Source organism: Anomalospiza imberbis, chromosome 26, assembly GCF_031753505.1.
Source record: "Anomalospiza imberbis isolate Cuckoo-Finch-1a 21T00152 chromosome 26, ASM3175350v1, whole genome shotgun sequence".
In the NCBI taxonomy this organism is placed as follows: Eukaryota; Metazoa; Chordata; class Aves; order Passeriformes; family Viduidae; genus Anomalospiza; species Anomalospiza imberbis.
In genome coordinates this window covers 3,799,161-3,820,192 of record NC_089706.1, presented here as the reverse complement: position 1 = coordinate 3,820,192, position 21,032 = coordinate 3,799,161, and the positions used below count along the sequence as shown (strand labels likewise).

The following is a 21,032-nucleotide window of genomic DNA, read 5'->3' as shown; positions in this document are numbered from 1 at the left end:
GGTGAATCCGGGCTTATGGGAAGCTGAATTTGACATCTCCCGTGTACTCCTGAGGACAGGATAAGCTGAGGATATCTAAATCCTTTTCAAGGATTCTAATTTGAAGGATGGATTAAAACACTGGCTCTGAATCACAGCAGCCTAGAGCCATAAGCAGCCCCTAATAACAGCTTCAAACCGAAGGAGGAATAATGCAGCTGGGAAAATTGGACTTTTGTTCTGTGCTAAGCAGCAAGATTAATTTTTGGAAGGTCTTTTCCTTCTCATTTCAGAATCCTGCTTTGCTTTCATACCTCCTCTGTTTCTGCTTGAAAACAGCAGCAGGTTTATTCCTCAGTAAATTGTTCCACAAAAGTTTGGTGTTTTGTCCTATGTCCTGCACAAACTGTTAATTGTATCAGGAATCACCCACAATGAAGGAAATTTCTGAGGGTGAAGGTCTACCTGGCACCTGGCTGGGAACTTCCTAAAACCATTCTGGACTTTCATTTTCCCAATACCATCCCAGAAGCATCTCCAGTCTCCGTTCTGCAGCCTCAGGGCATAAGAACACTAAATAAATGTAGTATTTTCTGTCCTCACAGCAAGCTCTGGCTCAGCCTGCCAGAGGCCCCTGACAGTCATCATCCTTCCCAGCTGTCCCTTCAGGTATTCAGAGCTGACAGCACAGGGAGCTCCTTTAGGCCACAGGTTAAAATAGTTTAGGGGAAAAAGAAAACCCCAAGTAATTAACATTGGCAGGAAAACTCTTGTTTCATTTGGATTCCAGAAGTCCCCTCTGCAGCTGCTGTGTTACAGCAGTTAAAGCAGGACAGGGGCTATTAGCAAAAACTCTTTTTTCCGTTTGCCAAGAAATAAATCCCTTTTAGTTGAAGCCAAACATGTTCCAAGTCAAATGCTCAGCTGGTGCGAGTCAGTGCAGCTCCACTGAATGCCAGGAGGTGCAGCAGGGACCCTGCCTGGGCTCCCTGCCCTGCTCCTACAGGAACATCAGTGAATCCTGCCTGGGTTCAAAATAACGTCTATTAGAAAACCCAGGTGAACCCCAGAAAATAATTCATAGGAGAAAAGCTTTTAAGGGATGGATTAGCTCCACCTCTGCACAGCAAACAGTTGGGTTTGACATTCAGGATGTTGGTTTTTACAATTAAAATGAATGGGGAGCTCTGGTGCCAAATTCCAGCGGGGAAAGGTTTCCTGGGCGGGGAGGCTCCTGGGCACCCTTGGCGTGTTCCTACAAGAAAGTCAGGCCGGGCACAGCCCTGCAGCTGCTGCTCCTCCTTCCTTTCGCTGCCTTTGGATGTGTCCCGCCTCTGGGATGTGCCAGGATGGGTGGGATGGGCCCAGCAGGGTGGGATGTGTCACCCTGCCCGGCTTTGGATGCTGCTCCCTGGGATGGGGGTGTGGGATGGGGGGACAGCCCATAAATCACACTGGGGACAGGCTGAGGGGCAGCGTGGGTGAGCCTTCCCACAAACATCTCCTGCTCCCATCTCCCACTCCCAGATCCAGGCAATCCCTATGGCTCTCCGCACTGATATCAGCTGATACCACTGATAACAGCTGCCCTGGCTGATAACCAGGGAATTACAGCTCCTCATCAGCCCAGATCAAAAGACAGTCGGGAAACCGGAGCAGAATGATTGTTCCTAACTAAGGGCTGGGTCAGCAGGGCCCTCCCGCAGCTCTCTATGTGATTCCCGAGGGACCACAAGGTGGGAGGGAAGTGTTCCCCCTCCATCCTCTTCCTCTGGAGCAGGGAAGGGTTGGGAACGTCTTCCCAGGGCAGCTCCAAGCACTCACAGCCACCAGCACCCCCCCTGCCCTGCTCCAGCACGTTAAAAGTGGAATAATTCCTAAATAAGTAAGAGGATGAAAGATTAAAGCTCTTCTTCTTCCTCATCTGACACAGTGATGCACAGAAACCATGAAAACACCAAGTCCTTCCAGAATTTTTTTTTTTTTTAAAGAAAAATATAGAACCCCACTGTTTTTTCTGGCCAAACTTCCAGAGGCTCAGGGCATTGGGGCTGATAGGGGAGAACATGCAAAGTGCTGGAGCACAGAGGTAGGACACGGAGAGCTCCCAGGGCACGGAAATCCAACGGCTCCATCGCTGCAGGCGCTGTGAATTCCCTGTGCTGGGAAGTGCTTTTGCTTCAGCAGCTGCACCTTCACCACGTCCCTCAAACGCTGGGAGTGGGAGCAGCCCCACCCAACCTGCAGGGACAAGAGGATTTAGGCCAGATGTGGTCCTAAAAACAGGGCTGAATTCCCAGTTCCTTGGGTGTTGTCTTTGAAAACTCCCGGACGTGCTGCTGTGCATATTCCCATTGTCCACTTGCATTCAGAGCCTCGAGAAAAGCATGCAGAGGAGGAAAGCACGGGGGTGATTCCCAGCTTTTCTCAGTCTGAATAAATGGACAACCACACCAGCACCTCTCCTGTCTGCAAACCCAGAGGTTTGCTTTAATTTGGGGGCTGGAAAACTTGTTCTGTGAGGAGCGACTGAAGGAGCTGGAGGTGCTTACCCTGGAGAAAAGGAGGCTCAGGGGGGACCTTATTGCTCCCTACAGCTCCCTGGAAGGAGGTTGTGGTGAGGTGGGGGTTGGTCTCTTCTCCCAGGTAACAAGTGACAGGATATTTTTAGGGAAAAAAAAACTAGGAAAAAAATTTTGCTTTAAAAAAAAAAATGTTTGCTTTTAAAATTTTTTTAGGAAAAAAAATTCCCCGAAGGGATAATAAAGTACTGGAATTGTCTTCCCAGGGAGGTGGTGGAATCACCGTCTCTGGATGTGTTTAGAAAAAGCCTGGACATGGCACTTGGTGCTACAGTCTAGTTGAGGTGTTAGGGCACAGGTTGGACTTGATGATCTTAGAGGTCTCTTCCAACCTCATTCTTCTGTGATTCTGTGATAAGAGGCCTCAAGTTGCACCAGGGAAGGTTTAAATTGGATATTAGGGGGAAAAAAAATCATAGACGCTGGGTTTTGCAGAGATTTTCATACAGAAAAATCTGTATCTAGTTCCCCATGGCAGTGAACAGCAGTCAGTGCTGGCCAGCACAGGGACAAGGCTGGAAAAAGGGGGAAGAAATGATGGAGAAATTCTTGGGACAAGGCTGGAAAAAGGGGGAAGAAATGATGGAGAAATTCTTGGCTACAACTCCAAGAAAGAGAAATTCTGCTGCTGCCAGACCATGATGCAAACGTGGGACAGTTAAAAACCCGAGCAGTGCCGGGGGCTGTGCTTGGCCCAGCCAGAGCCTCGGGCACATCCCGGTGGCAGGAGCAGGGATCCCTGCTCAGAGCAGAGCTCGGGGCGCTCTCACTCACCGCTCGATGATGCTGTTGTTGAGCTGCAGATCGCAGGCGACCGACCTCATCTGCTCCAGCAGCTCCTGCATCCTGCAGGGACACAGCCAGCCCTAATTCCTGCATCTTTAGGGGCAAATCCAGCCCTAATTCCTGCAGGGACACGGCTAGCCCTAATTCCTGCATCCTGCAGGGGCAAATCCAGCCCTAATTCCTGCATCTTTAGGGGCAAATCCAGCCCTAATTCCTGCAGGGACACGGCTAGCCCTAATTCCTGCATCCTGCAGGGTAGATCCAGCCCTAATTCCTGCATCTTTAGGGGCACCTCCAGCCCTAATTCCTGCAGGGACCAGCCAGCCCTAATTCCTGCAACTTTAGGGACACAGCCAGCCCTAATTCCTGCATCCTGCAGGGTAGATCCAGCCCTAATTCCTGCATCTTTAGGGGCACCTCCAGCCCTAATTCCTGCAAGGACCAGCCAGTCCTAATTCCTGCATCCTACAGGGCAGATCCAGCCCTAATTCCTGCAATTTTAGGGACACAGCCAGCCCTAATTCCTGCAGGGGCAAATCCAACCCTAATTCCTGCAGGGCCACAGCCAGCCTTAATTCCTGCAGGGGCAAATCCAACCCTAATTCCTGCATCTTTAGGGACACAGCCAGCCCTAATTCCTGCAGGGACCAGCCAGCCCTAATTCCTGCATCCTGCAGGGGCAAATCCAGCCCTAATTCCTGCAACTTTAGGGACACAGCCAGCCCTAATTCCTGCAGGGACCAGCCAGCCCTAATTCCTGCATCTTTAGGGGCACATCCAGCCCTAATTCCTGCATCTTTAGGGGCACAGCCAGCCCTAATTCCTGCAGGGCCACAGCCAGCCCTAATTCCTGCGTCCTGCAGGGATACAACCAACCCTCACTCCTGCATCCTGCAGGGACAGATGGAGCCCTAATTCCTGCATCCTGCAGGGGCAAATTCAGCCCTAATTCCTGCATCCTGCAGGAACAGATGGAGCCCTAATTCCTGCATCCTGCAGGGGCAAATTCAGCCCTAATTCCTGCATCCTGCAGGGCAGATCCAGCCCTAATTCCTGCACTGCTCAGCCCCTGCTTCCCACGGGAGCAGCTCCTGCGGCAGGGCTGGGATGCCCCACAGGGCACAGGGCAGGGTCACACCCAGCAGGGTCACACCCAGCAGGGTCTCAGCTTTCCAGCCCTGGTGACACAGAACCCTCAGCCCATTCCCGAGGATGAGCAGCAGGAGGTTCTGTGCCCCCACCGTGGAGCTGGGCTGTCCCCAGCCCCCTGTTCCCAAGCGTGGGGAATGGATTTGTAGAGAGTTCTTAGGGTCTGCATGCAAACTTTGAGATAAGAAATACTGATTTAGAAATGCTATGGAATCAGATAGATATTGTTGAGAGAGAAATGGAGCTAGAAAAAAGTTCCAAAAAGATGGCCTTGCAAATAAGACTAGATACTTTGGAGAAATAGAACTGTGAAAGATGTGTTATAGGGGACTCACGAGGGGTAGTTTTAGATGATTTGCCTTAAGGCACTTACAGCATGGTGTGACAAAAAGTTAATAAGCTAAGAAACACTTATAATGTTTTGTAATTAGGAAACAGTCAGCTTCTGATTGTGATGGCGTGAATTGTGACATCTGTATTGTCTCACCCTTCACACGAGACTGAAAATGGAATAAAAATTATCCCCGAGTCAAAAAAAAAAAAAGTGTTATCCAGCACCAAGGACTCACCGCAGAGCCATCTCCTGGCGGGCCTGGCTCAGGGGGACGGGGGAAGGAGCAGGAGGAGCCAAATTCCATTTCTCCACCTGGAGAAGCCTGTCCAGGGCCTGTGGAGATGAGATGGAGATGGAGATGATGGAGATGGAGATGGAGATGATGGAGATGGAGATGGAGATGATGGAGATGGAGAAGATGGAGATGAGATGGAGATAGAGATGAGATGGAGATGATGGAGATGAGATGGAGATGGAGATGATGGAGATGATGGAGATGGAGATGATGGAGATGGAGATGGAGATGGAGATGAGATGGAGAAGATGGAGAAGATGGAGATGAGATGGAGATAGAGATGAGATGGAGATGATGGAGATGAGATGGAGATGGAGATGAGATGGAGATGGAGATGAGATGGAGATGGAGATGAGATGAAGATGGAGATAGAGATGGAGATGGAGATGGAGATGGAGATGGAGATGAGATGAGATGAGATGAGATGAGATGAGATGAGATGGAGATAGATGGAGATGGAGATGGAGATGGAGATGAGATGGAGATGAGATGGAGATGAGATGAGATGGAGATGAGATGAGATGAGATGAGATGAGATGAGATGGAGATGAGATGAGATGAGATGAGATGAGATGAGATGAGATGAGATGAGATGAGATGAGATGATGGAGATGAGATGGAGATGGAGATGGAGATGAGATGGAGATGAGATGGAGATGATGGAGATGAGATGGAGATGGAGATGAGATGGAGATGCTGGAGATGGAGATGGAGTGTCCTGGCAATGCCCATGCCAGGGGCTGTCTGTGGGGCTGACCTGGGGCCAAACACTCAGTGGCACCCACGGAGTCCCACCCAACACTGCTCCAGGGCAAATTATTAAATAGAATAACCCAGGGACCAGCACACTACCAGGGGGCTGTGCCCCAGCCCAGCAGCTTTGCTGTGGCAGCTGGAGGCGAAGCAGCATTTTCCTCCTGCTGCAATTCCCGTTTCTTGGGCACAGACCCCCGTGCCAGGCAATCCTTGGCACCAGCAGCGCCTTCACCAAAGGCTTCCCCGCTCCTCGCTGACACAAAACACCACCTCCAGCTCGGATCACCCACAAAGAACTGCAGCAAGGGGTTCAAAAACCCACTGATGGTGCTCCTGGAGCCCGGCAGGGAGCAGGAGGAGGCTGTGGAGCTGCAGCCCTGGACACCTACGCCCTGCAGGCAGTCCTGGCACTCCATCATCTCCACACTGCAGGCACTGATGCGGTTGCTGAGCCTCTTCAGCTGCTTCTTTATCTCACAAACTTTCCTGGAAAGAGAAAATGATGTCAAAGCTCCCAGGCAACGACTGGCATCGTTAATTTTTTTTTTTTTTTGGTGTGTGTGTGTGTTTTAATTGCACGCTGCTTTCTGCAGACCTGGCTGGGTTCAAAATCCTGAAGGGGAGCAAATGAGTCAGGGCATGTTGTAATTGCAGCTGCAGCAGCCACCATAGGCCAGGTTATCCAAACAGCACTGAGAGCTAATTAATCAGGGAAAGTTGATTGCAAATGAGGCAACCCAGGCCTATCACTTCACCCAGCACAGGCTGGGCCTCTTGTTCCTACCCAAAAAAAGGCTCCTCACACCCAGCAGGCACAGCAGGAGCTGTATGAAAAAAAAACATGTTTGGTTTGGGTTTAAAAAAACAAAGGAAAGAATATTTCAGGTGAATGATCCACCTCAAGTCCCCAGAAAAACAACCACCACCCCACAGACGCTGGCAGGAAACAAAACAGGACAATTAAAACTGAAGTAACGAGAAATTAAAAATATCCAGCTGTGACTCATGGTGCTTTCTCCACGAGGACAGGAAAACAGGTACAAAAATACCCCAGGAAAACGTGGAGAAGGATTTTTCCTCCCTGTGAGCAGAGGTAAAACCCTGCTTTAGTGCCCTGCACTGCACGGATTTTCTGGGGCTCCACATCCAGGGGGGAATCCCAATCCAAGAGAGAATTGCCACAGGAACTGAGGGGGATTTCATGTGGCGTGATGAGGAAACCGTGGGACACAGTTCCTGTCCTCAGAGTGAAACCTGCCTTAGGTGAGGGTTGGCAGCACAGAAACCCCTGCAGGGACAAGCTGGGGCTGGCAGTGGGAGAAGGATGGGGAAAGACTGGGAGGAAGCTGGGACAGGGCAGGGAAAAGGCCAGGAGGAGGCAGGGAGAGCACAGGGACAGGGCAGACCCTGCCCTCAGCTCCTGGACAAATTCTGAGCATCCAAATCAAACTTCCAGCCTAAAAATCCCCTAGCTTGGAAATCCAGCCCAGGGCTACTCCCCACCAGAAGTGGGAGCGGGTCAAAAAATGGGTTTAATTGTAATTGTAAGGAATTCCAGAAACTCGCCCTCCCTCCACCCACACCGGCAGCCCAGGGGAGGCTGCTCCTCTCCAAAAGCAACCTTGCCATGAAAATCCAACTTTGCAACATCCTCTCCCCACCTGCCTCCCCCTCCCTGCTCTCAATCACCGCGGGGTAATTTGCTCTTTGCATTATTCCCCAAGCACCGTTTAGCAGAAAATCGTTCCCAGGGAGTAGATCTCTCTGTCTCAATAGCAATTCTGTCCTGATAAAATAACCTCTCCCCCCCAAGCCAGAGCTGCTTGAACTCCAGCTGCAAGTTTAGGGTTAGGCTTTTTAAAATATTAAAATTTAAATAGAAACTTTAAAAAAGATAATATTTTATAATAGAATAAAAGATTATATTTTTACATTAAACCTATATAAGCATTTAATAATTTTTAAATTAAAATTAGATTATAATGTAATATAATGTAATATAATGTAATATAATGTAATATAATGTAATATAATGTAATATTATAATATAATATAATATAATAAATATAATATAATATAATATAATATAATATAATATAATATAATATAATATAATATAATATAATATATAATATAATTAATATAATATAATATAATCTTTAAAAAATATAGACATAAAATAGCAGGGCAGAACTTTGGGACAGGAGCCAGCCCACACAGTGGGATTTCACAGAGCTGCTTGAGGGTTTCTCACCCCTGCGCAGTCCCTCAGCATTTCCCAAAATCCCCATTTCCATCTCCACGCTCAATCCATAGCACAGAGCACTTGGAAGCCCTGATCCTTGGTGGGCTCCTACAAAATCCCAAATCCCCGGGTGGGGGAGGCTGGTACCTCATCCTGCTGCTGTGCAGCGCCAGGGCCTCCTGGTACTGCTGGACACAGTCGTTCTGGAAAATGGACAGAACCCTCCTGGCCAGGTTCCCCAAATTCAGCCTAAACCCGGGAAGAAGAGAGAGAAAACACCATTATTTCCTCCACGGCGTGCAAAGGAACATCACAGGGGGCCTAAAGCTGCCTCCTGGATGGAGAAAGAGGGGCTGGATGCTCAGAAAGGAGTTACAGAGAAGACAAAGCCTGGCTGTGATGGACAGGGAGGTTTTGGGGGGTTCAGCCCCCCGTCCCCCCTCCAGGGCGCTGCTGAGAACTCTCTGCCTCGGAATTCAAGGCAAGCGCTCAAGGTTAGACTGAACAGTAAGTGAGACAGAGGAGTCTGGGGAGTTTCACCCTCCCTGCTGCACGCTGAAGTGGGAATTGCATTTCTTGCCCGCGCTGAATCCCCCTGGTTTCGGTGGACACCGAAAGGAGGATTCTTAATGTACCAAAGCCATCAGGCTCTTCGCCGCCACGGCAAGTGAAGCAGAGAGGGAAGCAGGGACACTTCCTAAATCAGCATCTCAGTGAAAAAAAAAAGGCTTCAGAGCAAGTCCTGTGTGAGCAGCAGCCTGCCACGAGTTTACGCGCTCCTGCAGCACAGGGATGTGCCCCAGGGCAGCTCCCTGTCCCCATCTCTGCACAGCTGCTCCCACCGCTTCATCTGAGAGTTCAGGGCTTGAAACCTTCACTGGCAGAGCTCCTGCAAGGAAGAGCCAGCACGGAACCACCTCCAGCTGCCCTCCGGCAGCACCAGGGACAGTTTTTACCCCTTTGGGACCCATCAGAGCCACCAAGCACCGGCCTGGCCCCAGCGAGGGGCAGCTCCTGGGGAGGGGACAGCGGTGGGACTCACTTATCCAGCTTGTGGATTTGTTCCTCGTTGTAGCCCAGCCCTGGAGAGGAAAAACAGCGTCACCACACATTTCCTGCTGACAGCCCAGTTTCACAAGGCACAGAGGTGGCCGAAGGGGATTTTCCTGGCTCAGCCCTGGGGGCCACTGTCAGGACACAGAAACTGAAGCTCTACGAGGTCCTTTCCAGCCCGGTTCTGTGGTTCGAGGGTTCCACGAAGTAACTGCTGATGCCAGCAAACCGAAACCATCCATTTTCCCACGGGGACAGTGCAGGGACACTCCTGCCCAGTGCCCCTGGCCCCAGCACTCACTCAGACACGTCCTGGCCTTCTTGAACTGCTTGTGGATCACCTGCATCTTCTCCAGGCAGCACTCCATCTGCTGGATGCTGCAACGGGACAGGGAAGGGGGCGTGAGGCCCCTCGGGAGGGAGGGAGGGAGGGGGTGAGGCTGGGGTGGAATCATCATTTTGGAGTGAAGTCATCACTCTGAGGTGGAATCATCATTTTGGAGTGAAGTCATCACTCCGGGGTGGGATGTGAACCTGCTGCCCGTGCCGGCGAGCAGGGACATCAACATCACCCCGTGGGTGGCTGTGCCTGGCAGGGGAACTGCTCCATCCCCTGGGTGGGGACAGCCAGGCGGCACCAGGGATTGCACCACACACCTTTTGTCTTCGTGCCCTTGCTGCCTGTCCTTCACCAGCTCGGCCAAAATCCCATCCAGTGCCCCCTGGAAGTCAAAGATGCTGTGGGAGCACTGGGAGAGCTCCTCATCCACCTGCAGAGGAGGGGGAGAGGTTGGGACCAGCTGCTCTGGGAGCCGTGGGGGCTCCTCGGGCTGGGGATGCTCCTCACCCTCTGCAGCCTTGTCTTCACCACATCCACCCCTGCTGGGCCCCTGCTGCCTGCAGGGACGGCCTCGTACCTGAGGGAAGGCAGAAAATGAGTATTCCTGAAGGAGGGAACAATCCAGACGCAGCTGTCACTGGGGGCACAGGAATCCACCTCGTGCTGGGGTCCTGGGGGGGCTGCAAAGTGATTTCCTTGGGCAGCAACCCAGATTTCAGAGTGCCAGATCTGAGCCGCGAGATGCAAAGCACTGATCTGGTAAAAACTCGCCCTGTTGCGTCCAATTTGTTCCAAAATTGTTGGTTTTACCCCCACTGGCTTCAGGCCAGCTGGGATGCTGTCTGTGTGCCTGCAGCTGGCACGGGAGCTCCGGGCTGAGCGTGGCACAGGGGCTAAGTCAGCAGAAATCTTCCTGATGCCGTGCTGGAAGGGCTGGAAGAGGCAGAGCACCCAGCTGCAGCACTGCTGCTCTTGGCACTCCAGCCCCGAGGGCTGCACTCAATGGGAACCATGTGTCCCTGTTTTTTTTTTTTTGTTTGTTTGGGTTTTTTTGTTGTTTTTTGTTTTTTTGGTTTTTTTTCAGATGAAATGGAAATTAAGAGACTTTGCTAAATGGCAAAGAATGAAGGAACAGCAACCCAGCGGCAAAGAATTTTCCACTACAACAACAACAACAACAACGAAAAAGCAGCAGAAAAGCAAAATATCCGTGGGGTTCAGCTTGGCCCAGGGCAGCCGGGTGGGAAGGAGGGTGTGGGGAAGGGGAAGGTTGAGGGCAGCCCAGGGTTTCTCCATAATTCAGTGGAGACTCCTGGAAGGAAATGGGACCTCTCCCCATGGCTGGTGGGATGCTGGATCCCTGGGAATGCAGCCTAGCTCTCCAGGGCTGTTTGCAGGGAATGGGGTTGGTGATAGGGACCAGACCCCCATGGGGTCCTGGAGCTGGTGCCATCCTGCTCTTTATTTTATCCTAATTTTCTCAATTTTCCTTTCCCTGGAGCTGGCAGCAGCCCTGGCTCCCTCCTGCTCGAGGGCTGCAACAGTCAGAAAACCCCAGAGCAGGAGCCAGTCAGGACTAACTCTGGCCTCCTGTGAAATCATTAGAAACTGAAGCAAAGAGGGAGAAACAGCCAGAGTGGCTCATTCCCCACACAGTGAAAAAGCCTCCTACCTCCAAAACATCAGCTTACTCCTGGCATTTTCCTTACTCCTGATTATCCAGGCACCTTTGAGAGCCCCACACCTCACCAGCCACAGCCTGGAGCCTGCAAAGCTCACTTACAGCACGTGTGTCTTCCCCTGGGTGAGCTGCAGGCAGGCGAGCACGGAGTGAGCCCCTCTCCTCTGCTCCAAAATCCTGCAGCACTCCGTCCTCAGGTTCCCGCTGCCAAGAGAGAGAAGAGCCCCTCCAACACCTGCTCCTGGAATCACAGATCCATCCCGGGGCCAGCTGCGTGGCAAGGGGGGTGGGGATGGAGCTGGTGGCTTCTCTCAGGCTGCTCTGAGACAGTGGGGGCTGGATGAACCTAAAATTGGGTGTGGCTGCTGGTTTTAGGGGCTCTCACCCTCTGTGTGCTGTCCTGCCCCAAAAGGAGCGGGTAGGGCAGTGAAATTCATCATGGAATCATGGAGTGCTTTGGGTGGGAAGGGACCTTAAAGCTCATCTCATTCCAACCCTCTGCCCTGGGCAGGAACACTTCCAATAGATGCACACAGTGATGATGATGATGACGATGATAATAAGAATAAGAATAATAATAAAAAATTCAGCTCTTTTCCTCATCCTCTCCTAAACTGAAAAAAAGTGACCCAAAAGGAACAAAAGAGGACAGGAGCATCCTCACAACACCGAGGAGTTTCTCCTCCAGGTGCAGCCCCATGGGGACACAGTGCCCCTCGTGCCCTGCTCCCTCCAAGTCCCCCAGGACTCCACCCCACCATCCCCACTGGTGTGCACTAGCTGGAAGAGGCTGGAAACCCCTTAACTGAAGAAAGCCCAGAGTCCTGGGCAGGCTGTGTCCCCCTGTGCCCTGCCCAGCAGTGGCTGTGTCACTCACATCACCCAGTGGAGGCCCCTGGCCAGCAGCTCCCGGCCCCTCCGCAGAGCCCGCCCCAGGCGCAGCGTCTGGTGAGCGGCACCCACGGCACTCTGCAAGGCAAAGGGCACTGCCAGGGCCTGTGCCAGGCACTGGGCACTGCCAGCACGCTGCCAGGGGCTGCCCTGGCACACACACCCACCTTGGCTGCACTGCAGTCGGCCACCACGTCCACCCTGGGCACGAACTTGGGGAACTCCAGCGCCGCTGCAAAGACAGGCAGGGTCGGGGGGTTTGGTCCCCAGCTGTGGGCAGCTCCCACCCACCAAATAAACCCTGTGGCCACTCAAGTTTTCAGCCTCAGTGTTGGAGGCTCAGTGCAGCCCTCCAAGATATTTTGGGAGCATGGATGAAGGCAGGAATTCCCTGCAAAGCCCAGTGTGGCGCGTGGCCATGGAGCGGCAGCACATGGCAGGGGAGACCTGACCCTGAAATCCCCTAATCCTGCTCCAGGGACCAGAAACAGGACTGGGAGGTGGCATTGGGAACTGGCATCGGGGTTGGGAATTGGCACTGGGAACCAGTACTCCTGCTGCTGGAACTGGGGTCTCCACTGGGAATGGGGACTGGCACAACCTGGCAGTGGGCAAAGCGACCAGTCTGGAGAACTGGGAACCGCAGTGGGAACTGGGATCCAGGTCACACACTGCCCAGGCCCCAAGAGCTGGGATTGTGCAGGAAATGGGCCCATCACCCAGCTGGGAAATGGGAAATCTTTCAGGATAATAGCTGGAACAAATCCCTCTTCCAGCAGCCACTCTCCAACCAGCCACACTCACGGTCTCGGTACCGGACCCCCACCACGTCCTCGGGCTGCTCTGAGGTGCTCAACAAAGTCAGGGGGCTGCTCTCTGTGGTTTTGCAGAAATTATGAGCTTGTAGATTGGGATCCAGCTCATACAGGTGTCCTTCAAAAAAATATTCTTGGTGGTGAGGGACTATATTTGTCTGTTTGAAGACGGCTTCTAAAAACTTGGTGGTACTGAAATGGAGAAAGAAGGGAAAGGATGGGGATAAGCAATGAGGTGAGCACACAGATTTCCACCCCTTTAGCAGCCTGCTGCCCTCCAAATACCAGGATGTTGGTATTTTCTCTTAGCAGAGTCTCAGACAAGGTCAGCAGAGCCCCCTGGACCTCCCTGGGGCTCTCTGTGTGCCCACAGCTCCGTTAGTGCACTCCCAGCAAAGGCTGATTTGAGCCTGGTGTGTTTTAACCTGGTTTGGGAGCAGTGCAAGGGGAATGGTGCTGCCCCCAGGTTCCCCTCTTGAAGTGAGGGGAGCTCACAGCTCCGTTCCCAAATTTCTCTCTAAGCCAGCCTTACGTGTTGTAGGAGTGAATGTAGATGCGATGGGAGGACGCCTGCTGCAGGGAGAACACGTCCACCACCATCCTGTGCAAAATGTCGTTGGTTCCTGCAAAAAACTGGTCGAATCCCCAGCACTTCTCCTGATCCACCTCCAGGATATTCGCCAAGATGGGGATCAGCTGGTCCTTCAGCCCCCTGCAAGGGAAGAAGAGAGGTTTGTGTGGGCTGCTGTGACCCCGAGCCACAAACACCGCCCTGCCCTGCACTCCCTTTTCCTGTCTGGAAAGCAGAGGTCTGGTCTGAAAGCTGTGACAGCTGAAGATGAAAGGTTTCTCTGCCTTGTTAACCCCCCCTGTGCTGTCTGAGGGCACGGGAGCTGCAGCCCCAGCAGGGGACACTCACGTGGAGAGGCGGCAGGTGATGGGCAGCTCGTAGCTCCACTCGATGTTCCCGTTCTCCTGCCTCTGGATCCCTGCAATGGCCCCAGGAGGCTTCTCCGTGGTGATTTTGTACCTGTGGGAAGGGAATTGTTGCTGGTGACTCGAGCCAAGCGAGCTCTGTTTGGGCACTGGGTCCCTCGGGTGGAGGGAAAGGGCAGAGCGTGGCTGTGCTGGGAAAGACATGATTCACTGAGGGAAAAGAAAGTGCCCAGAGGGAAAATACTGCAGGTGAACATTCCAAACCTTCCAAGTGAGCACTAACCCTGCCTCCCCTCCCAGCTGTTTAGCCAGGAGGTCATGGGAATTCATTTTACAGAATCCTAGGATTATCTGGGTTGGAAGGGACCTTAAAGATCACCCGCTTCCAACCCCCTGCTATGGGCAGGGATGCCACCCATGCTCAGTGCCCCATCCAGGCACCCCACTTGGAGGGAAAACATGGCAAATGGGACATGGATTCTTCCCCACACTGCACACACACCAGCCACACAGGCCCCTTGGCAGGGCTGCGAGGCCATGTGGGCTTAAACCAGAGCGAGCCACCCCCACCACAGCCCCAGCTCCCCAGCCACAGCTGGGCACGGCACCTACATGATCTCCTTGTTCCTGCGGGGTCCCCCGAAGGGCACGAAGGGCAGGCTGCCGGTGGCAGCGTGGTAGAAGGTGACACCAATGCTCCAGAGGTCCACGGTGACACCAAAGGCCTTCTGCTGCGGCTTGCGCAGCACGGCTCGCTCGTACACGTCGGGGTGCTGCGGGGGAAGCGCAGAGAAATGGGTCCTGCCCAAAAACCTGCAACAGAGCTCTGGGTCCTGCCCAAAAACCATCATCAGAGCTCTGGGTCCTGCCCAAAAACCTGCGACAGAGCTCTGGGTCCTGCCCAAAAACCTGCAGCAGAGCTCTGGGTCCTGCCCAAAAACCTGCAACAGAGCTCTGGGTCCTGCCCAAAAACCTGCAGCAGAGCTCTGGGTCCTGCCCAAAAACCTGCAGCAGAGCTCTGGGTCCTGCCCAAAAACCTGCAACAGAGCTCTGGGTCCTGCTCAAAAACCTGCAACAGAGCTCTGGGTCCTGCTCAAAAACCTGCAACAGAGCTCTGGGTCCTGCCCAAAAACCATCAACAGAGCTCTGGGTCCTGCCCAAAAACCTGCAACAGAGCTCTGGGTCCTGCCCAAAAACCTGCAGCAGAGCTCTGGGTCCTGCCCAAAAACCATCATCAGAGCTCTGGGTCCTGCCCAAAAACCTGCAGCAGAGCTCTGGGTCCTGCTCAAAAACCTGCAGCAGAGCTCTGGGTTCTGCCCAAAAACCATCATCAGAGCTCTGGGTCCTGCCCAAAAACCTGCAGCAGAGCTCTGGGTCCTGCTCAAAAACCTGCAACAGAGCTCTGGGTCCTGCTCAAAAACCTGCAGCAGAGCTCTGGGTCCTGCTCAAAAACCTGCGACAGAGCTCTGGGTCCGGCCCAAAAACCTGTGACAGAGCTCTGGGTCCTGCCCAAAAACCTGCAACAGAGCTCTGGGTCCTACCCAAAAAGCATCACCTGGAACAGAGCTCTGGGTCCTGCCCAAAAACCTGCGACAGAGCTCTGGGTCCTGCCCAAAAACCTGCAGCAGAGCTCTGGGTCCTGCCCAAAAACCATCACCTGCAACCCTGCCACAAAGCACTGAGCCCCTCCCCTTCCAAAAATACGGATCAGGCTCTCCAAGTCGCTGCTGCTCCCAAGTCACTCAGCTGCAGGACTGAGGGACAGGGACCGGCCTCCCCCAGGACTCCCAGGGCCACCAGCCTGGGACATGCCCTACTCACAAGATACTCCTCTGTCCCATAGACAGACACAAACTTTTCATCATCCTCCAGCTCCCGGGCGGCTCCGAAATCCGTCAGTTTGTAGATGCTCTGCCCGTCCTCTCCCACCAGTCTCATGATGTTGCCGGGTTTGATGTCTCTGTGCACGACGCCGTTCTCACGGAGGTGGTTCATCCCTGCCACTGGCACACGGGGGAAGCAGCATTTTGTGTGTGGGGCTGGGCCACTGGGCTCCAGGGGGCTCAGTTTGAGTTTAGGAATGAGAAAAGGGCTGGAGAGGGGGTAAATCCCACGGTGGTCGCACTAAGATGGGGATCAGTGTGACTGGGGGGATGGAGAGGATGAGGACATGGGCACAGCCCTTGCCACAGCAGCTTCCCAGAGCAAGGAGAAACCCTCAGCACAGAGCTCAACCCCACCCTGCTCAGGGCTGCAGCTCCTGACCCCTCACTCCTTTGCCCAGGGCTGGTACCTGCAGGGTCCCCAGCACTGCAGGGTCCCCAGCTGGAGGGTCTCAGACCCTGCTGGTGGCAGGGGCTGGTGGCCCCCGACCCCCACACTCACCCACACACTGCAGCACGATGAGGAACTCGGACTCAGCCAGGCCAAAGGCATTGGCTGGGTCTTCCAGCACGTTCAGCAGGCTGCCACTGGAGCAATATTCCATCACCAGCACCTTCTGCTTGCTGCTGCCCTGCGTGGGGAGAGGCCAGGAGGGCTCAGCCAGCCCCGTCTCAGCGGCTGGCCCGTCCCCCACGCCAGGCAGGACCAGGTCCCCTCCCTTGGCTGCTGAGCCCCAGGCTTTCCCAGAGGGTTTCCCACTCACTGTCTCCTCCACGGCAAATAATTTGACAATATTTTTGTGGTTCAGCTTCCGCAGCATCTCGAACTCTCTCATCTGCACCTCCTGGGGCCGCAGGTAGCTGGCATTGTTAAACACCTTCACGGCAACCAGCTCCCCCGATTTCTGGGAAAAGAGCAAAAAGAGGGAATGAAAACACGAGGTGAAGCCATTCATGTGCAGAGCAGCTCCGGGAGCTCTGTGCCGGCTCCCACACCCCACTCGGGATGTAAATGATGCCTGTGCACCACGTCTGCTCCGCAGCACAAACAAACCGCTGTCGTTCACCTCCCTGCTCGTGCTGTCCCTGCGCCCACGCGCTGCGTGTCGCTGTGTGTGTTTATCCGACCCCACGGAAAGTTCCCGTGTGGAGCCCGGCCTGGCAGCTCCCCGCGGGATGGGGATGCTCCCAGCCCGCTCTCGCAGCCGCCGCTCCTGCAGTTTGCTCAATAAACTTCAAAGGCTGCTGAGGAGGAGAGCCCGCTCCAAGCCCGGCAAGTGTTTGCATGAAGTATGCAAATGGCCAAGGATGGGGTTTTCAAAACCTCTGGGCATTCCCCGGAAAACAGCAGCTTCTTCCCCCTGCGCCGCTCGGGAGCAGGAGCCGCCTGCGAGCGCCCCGAAATCCGCCCTCGACCCGCAGGGCAGGGGAAGGAGCCCCGTGGAAAATGAAAATAAAACGCAAAGCAGCGCCCGAGCTGCTCCACGGGCAAGGATCTCCCGGGAGGGCGAGTGGAGCGGAGCTCGGGCATCCCGTGGGGTGGCAGGGATGGGGGGCACCGGGGCTCTGGAGTTTTGGGGTCCCTGCCCCCCCAGTTGCCCCCGCTCACCTTGTTGCGAGCTTTGTAGACCGAGGCCGTGGCCCCCTGGCCCAGGAGGTCCTCGGTGCTCCACAGGTAGTTGGGGGTGCTCTGCATGTCCGGCGGCAAGCGCGGGGCTCAGCCCGGGGGGGGTGAGATTTATCCCACCGAGCCCCAGCCTTTACCCCTCCGGGAATCGCCGGCCGAGGCCGCTCCCCTGGGCAGCACCGGGGCCGAGGCTGGGCATGGACCGAGCCCCCAGCGCTGCCAGAAGCCGCCCGGCCGGGACGTGCCGGGGCTGGCGGCAGAGCCCCCGCAGATGCCAGAGCTCGGGAGCGGAGCAGCGCGGGGCGAGAGGCGCCTCCCCGGCCGGGAACTGAAACCCGCGGATTGCAAAACCCGCCCGGCGAGCACGGCCACGCTGCAGGAGGAAACGCCTCAGCTTCCTGCTCGAGAAAAAACTTCCCAGCCGGGCAGCCGCCCGCCGGCACGCCGGGCTGCTCCGGTGGCGGCTGAAGGTGCTGAGCTCCGGCTGCCATCGGCACTGCCGGGGCGGGGATTTGGGAAGCGGAGCCGGATCAGGATCCGTGTCCAGGGTCGGTGCCCAGCCCTTGTCATCTGTGCCAGCACGGGGTCAGTGCTTGACCCCTGGCACGGACACAGCATCGCCTGGCAAGGCTGGCGCTGAGCTGTTGGGGCTCCCTGTCGGGGACGTGGGATGCAGGGTGGGATGTAGGACAGGGTGGGATGTGGGATGCAGGATGCAGGTGCCATACAGGGTGCAGAGCAGGATGTGGGATGCAGGGTGGGATGTAGGACAGGGTGGGATGTGGGATGTGGGATGCAGGTGCCATACAGGGTGCAGAGCAGGATGTGGGATGCAGGACAGGGTGGGATGCGGGATACAGGTGACATACAGGGTGGAGAGCAGAATATGGGATGAAAGGTGGGATGCAGGATGCAGAGGAGGGTGCAGGGTGAAGTGCAGGACAGGGTGGGATGTGGGATGTGGGATGCAAGATGCAGGTGCCATACAGGGTGCAGAGCAGGATATGGGATGCAGGGTGGGATGTGGGATGTGGGATGTGGGATGCAGGTGCCATACAGGGTGCAGAGCAGGATGTGGGATGCAGGGTGGGATGTAGGACAGGGTGGGATGTGGGATGTGGGATGCAGGTGCCATACAGGGTGCAGAGCAGGATGTGGGATGCAGGGTGGGATGTAGGACAGGGTGGGATGTGGGATGCGGGATACAGGTGCCATACAGGGTGGAGAGCAGAATATGGGATGAAAGGTGAGATGCAGGATGCAGAGGAGGGTGCAGGGTGAAGTGCAGGACAGGGTGGGATGTAGGACAGGGTGGGATGTGGGATGTGGGATGCAGGTGCCATACAGGGCGCAGAGCAGGATATGGGATGCAGGGTGGGATGTGGGATGTGGGATGTGGGATGCAGGTGCCATACAGGGTGCAGAGCAGGATGTGGGATGCAGGGTGGGATGTAGGACAGGGTGGGATGTGGGATGCGGGATACAGGTGCCATACAGGGTGGAGAGCAGAATATGGGATGAAAGGTGGGATGCAGGATGCAGAGGAGGGTGCAGGGTGAAGTGCAGGACAGGGTGGGATGTAGGACAGGGTGGGATGTGGGATGCAAGATGTAGGTGCCATACAGGGTGCGGAGCAGGATGTGGGATGCAGGGTGGGATGTAGGACAGGGTGGGATGTGGGATGTGGGATGCAGGTGCCATACAGGGTGCGGAGCAGGATGTGGGATGCAGGGTGGGATGTAGGACAGGGTGGGATGTGGGATGCAGGATGCAGGTGCCATACAGGGTGCGGAGCAGGATGTGGGATGCAGGGTGGGATGTAGGACAGGGTGGGATGTGGGATGTGGGATGCAGGTGCCATACAGGGTGCAGAGCAGGATGTGGGATGCAGGACAGGGTGGGATGTGGGATACAGGTGACATACAGGGTGGAGAGCAGAATATGGGATGAAAGGTGGGATGCAGGATGCAGAGGAGGGTGCAGGGTGAAGTGCAGGACAGGGTGGGATGTGGGATGCAAGATGCAGGTGCCATACAGGGTGCAGAGCAGGATATGGGATGCAGGGTGGGATGTAGGACAGGGTGGGATGTGGGATGCAGGATGCAGGTGCCATACAGGGTGCAGAGCAGGATATGGGATGCAGGGTGGGACGTAGGACAAGGTGGGATGTGGGATGCAGGATGCAGGTGCCATACAGGGTGCAGAGCGGGATGTGGGATGCAGGACAGTGTGGGATGTGGGATACAGGTGCCATACAGTGTGCAGAGCAGGATGTGGGATGCAGGACAGGGTGGGATGCGGGACGCAGGGTGGAATATGTCATGTGGGACAGGGTGGGATGCAGGATGTGGGGTTCAGGGTGGGATGCAGGGCAGGATGTGGGATTCAGGGCACTCTGCTGCCTGCACAGGGCAGAGCGGGGCTGCTCCTGTCCCTGCTCACTCTGGCTTCACCGTGACCAGCTCAGCATCAGGGTCCCACTGTCAGGAATTATTCCATGCTGGCATGGATGTCTCTAAAGGCTCCATCCTCACCAAAAAAGCCTCCAAAGGTCTGAGAATTCATCAGCGTGTGGGGCATCCAAACACCGACACCACTTCACCAGCCTTGCACACAAACCCCACCCCTAATTAGTTCCTTAATTCCTGCTGAGCTCCATTTTCCCATCCGCGGGCGAGCGTGCCTGTAACAGCCTCCAGAGAGCTGGCAGAGGGTGCCCTCAGCCTGGCCCTTTCCCTGGGGCTATCCAGGGATGCCCGGGGCTGGGAAGGGATGGCAGAGTCCCGGCAGCTGCGGGAGCGCGGTGACGTCGGTTTAACCACGCGAAACCTGAAATCACTTTGATTGAAGTCATTTTGCTGCAGCTCAGCTGACAGGAAGAGAAAGGGCCGGGGTGACTTCTTGAAATTGTGTCTGGTTTTATTTTCTATGCGTGTGAAACAGGACCATCAGTCTGTCCCCACGGTGCTGGCCAAGCCCGTGGCTGGGAGCGCAGGGAACTCGTCCCCCAACACCTGCCTGGCTTCTTCCAGCCCCAGTATGCTTTCTTCTGCTATCCTTTTCAAGTCCCCAGCTCATTTCCTCTCCCTAGTTGCCCCATCAGCAGGTTTTTCCTCCCAGCCGACTCCCCAATCCCATGTGAACCCCAGGACTGGATGTGCCCACAGGGTTATGATAAACCCTGGTGTGGTGGCACAGCGCATCTGGCACAGGCTGGGAGAGAAAAAAACCCGGCCCTGAAAGCAATTTGTGACAAGAATTCATTGTTCCAGCTGGTGGCAGCAAAGCCCGAAGAATAAAGGAGAAGCAGCGAGCTCTGTGTGCAGCAGGGACCTGTCCTTGGGGTCCGAAAACCCGAGAATCCCACGAGCCCAGTGGTGTCCCCACGGTGTCACTGTGACAAACCTGCGACACGTGCCTGGGAGCCGAACCCTCCCAGCCCTCACCACGGCGTTTCCTTGTTAAAAACCACCAGAATGGGGTTCGTGAGGGAGGGTTGGACCCACCTGTGGTTTGATGAGGGTTTGAGAGATAATCACAGCCTCTTCTGCTGGACAGTGACCAAGGGAAAATGAAAAATCCCTTGTTATCTGCGGACCCCATTGCTCTCTGACTCCTATTTCATGTCTTAAAAACAAAAAGGCACCAGCGGCGTGCCCAGCTGGCTCCAGGGTGGTGCC

The 21,032-nt window shown here is 54.9% G+C and overlaps 1 protein-coding gene across 1 annotated transcript; it reads right to left on the bottom strand.

The window, feature by feature from the left end:
• Positions 1–1,931: 1,931 nt before the first annotated feature.
• IKBKE (inhibitor of nuclear factor kappa B kinase subunit epsilon) lies at positions 1,932–17,493 on the bottom strand. Its single transcript, XM_068173110.1, has 20 exons — positions 17,335–17,493; positions 16,490–16,630; positions 16,228–16,357; positions 15,664–15,845; positions 14,455–14,615; positions 13,826–13,936; positions 13,439–13,618; positions 12,896–13,098; positions 12,259–12,323; positions 12,078–12,169; positions 11,303–11,404; positions 10,027–10,096; positions 9,837–9,949; positions 9,481–9,557; positions 9,169–9,208; positions 8,274–8,375; positions 6,271–6,367; positions 5,066–5,163; positions 3,336–3,407; positions 1,932–2,220 (listed from the first exon to the last, which is right to left on the bottom strand). Exons 1-20 carry the CDS (start codon positions 17,419–17,421, stop codon positions 2,187–2,189), a joined length of 2,157 nt encoding a protein of 718 aa, XP_068029211.1. The 5' UTR covers positions 17,422–17,493; the 3' UTR covers positions 1,932–2,186.
• Positions 17,494–21,032: the final 3,539 nt, after the last annotated feature.

What these genes read in the sequence shown, in the direction of transcription:
- IKBKE (XM_068173110.1), bottom strand. Translation starts at nt 17,421, where the DNA reads ATGCAGAGCACCCCCAACTACCTGTGGAGCACCGAGGACCTCCTGGGC. An exon ending in CCGACTGCAGTGCAGCCAAG is followed by an intron (nt 12,170 to 12,258) that starts GTGGGTGTGTGT and finishes TTTGCCTTGCAG; the next exon opens with AGTGCCGTGGGTGCCGCTCA. An exon ending in GAAGGCCAGGACGTGTCTGA is followed by an intron (nt 9,209 to 9,480) that starts GTGAGTGCTGGG and finishes TTTCCTCTCCAG; the next exon opens with GGCTGGGCTACAACGAGGAA.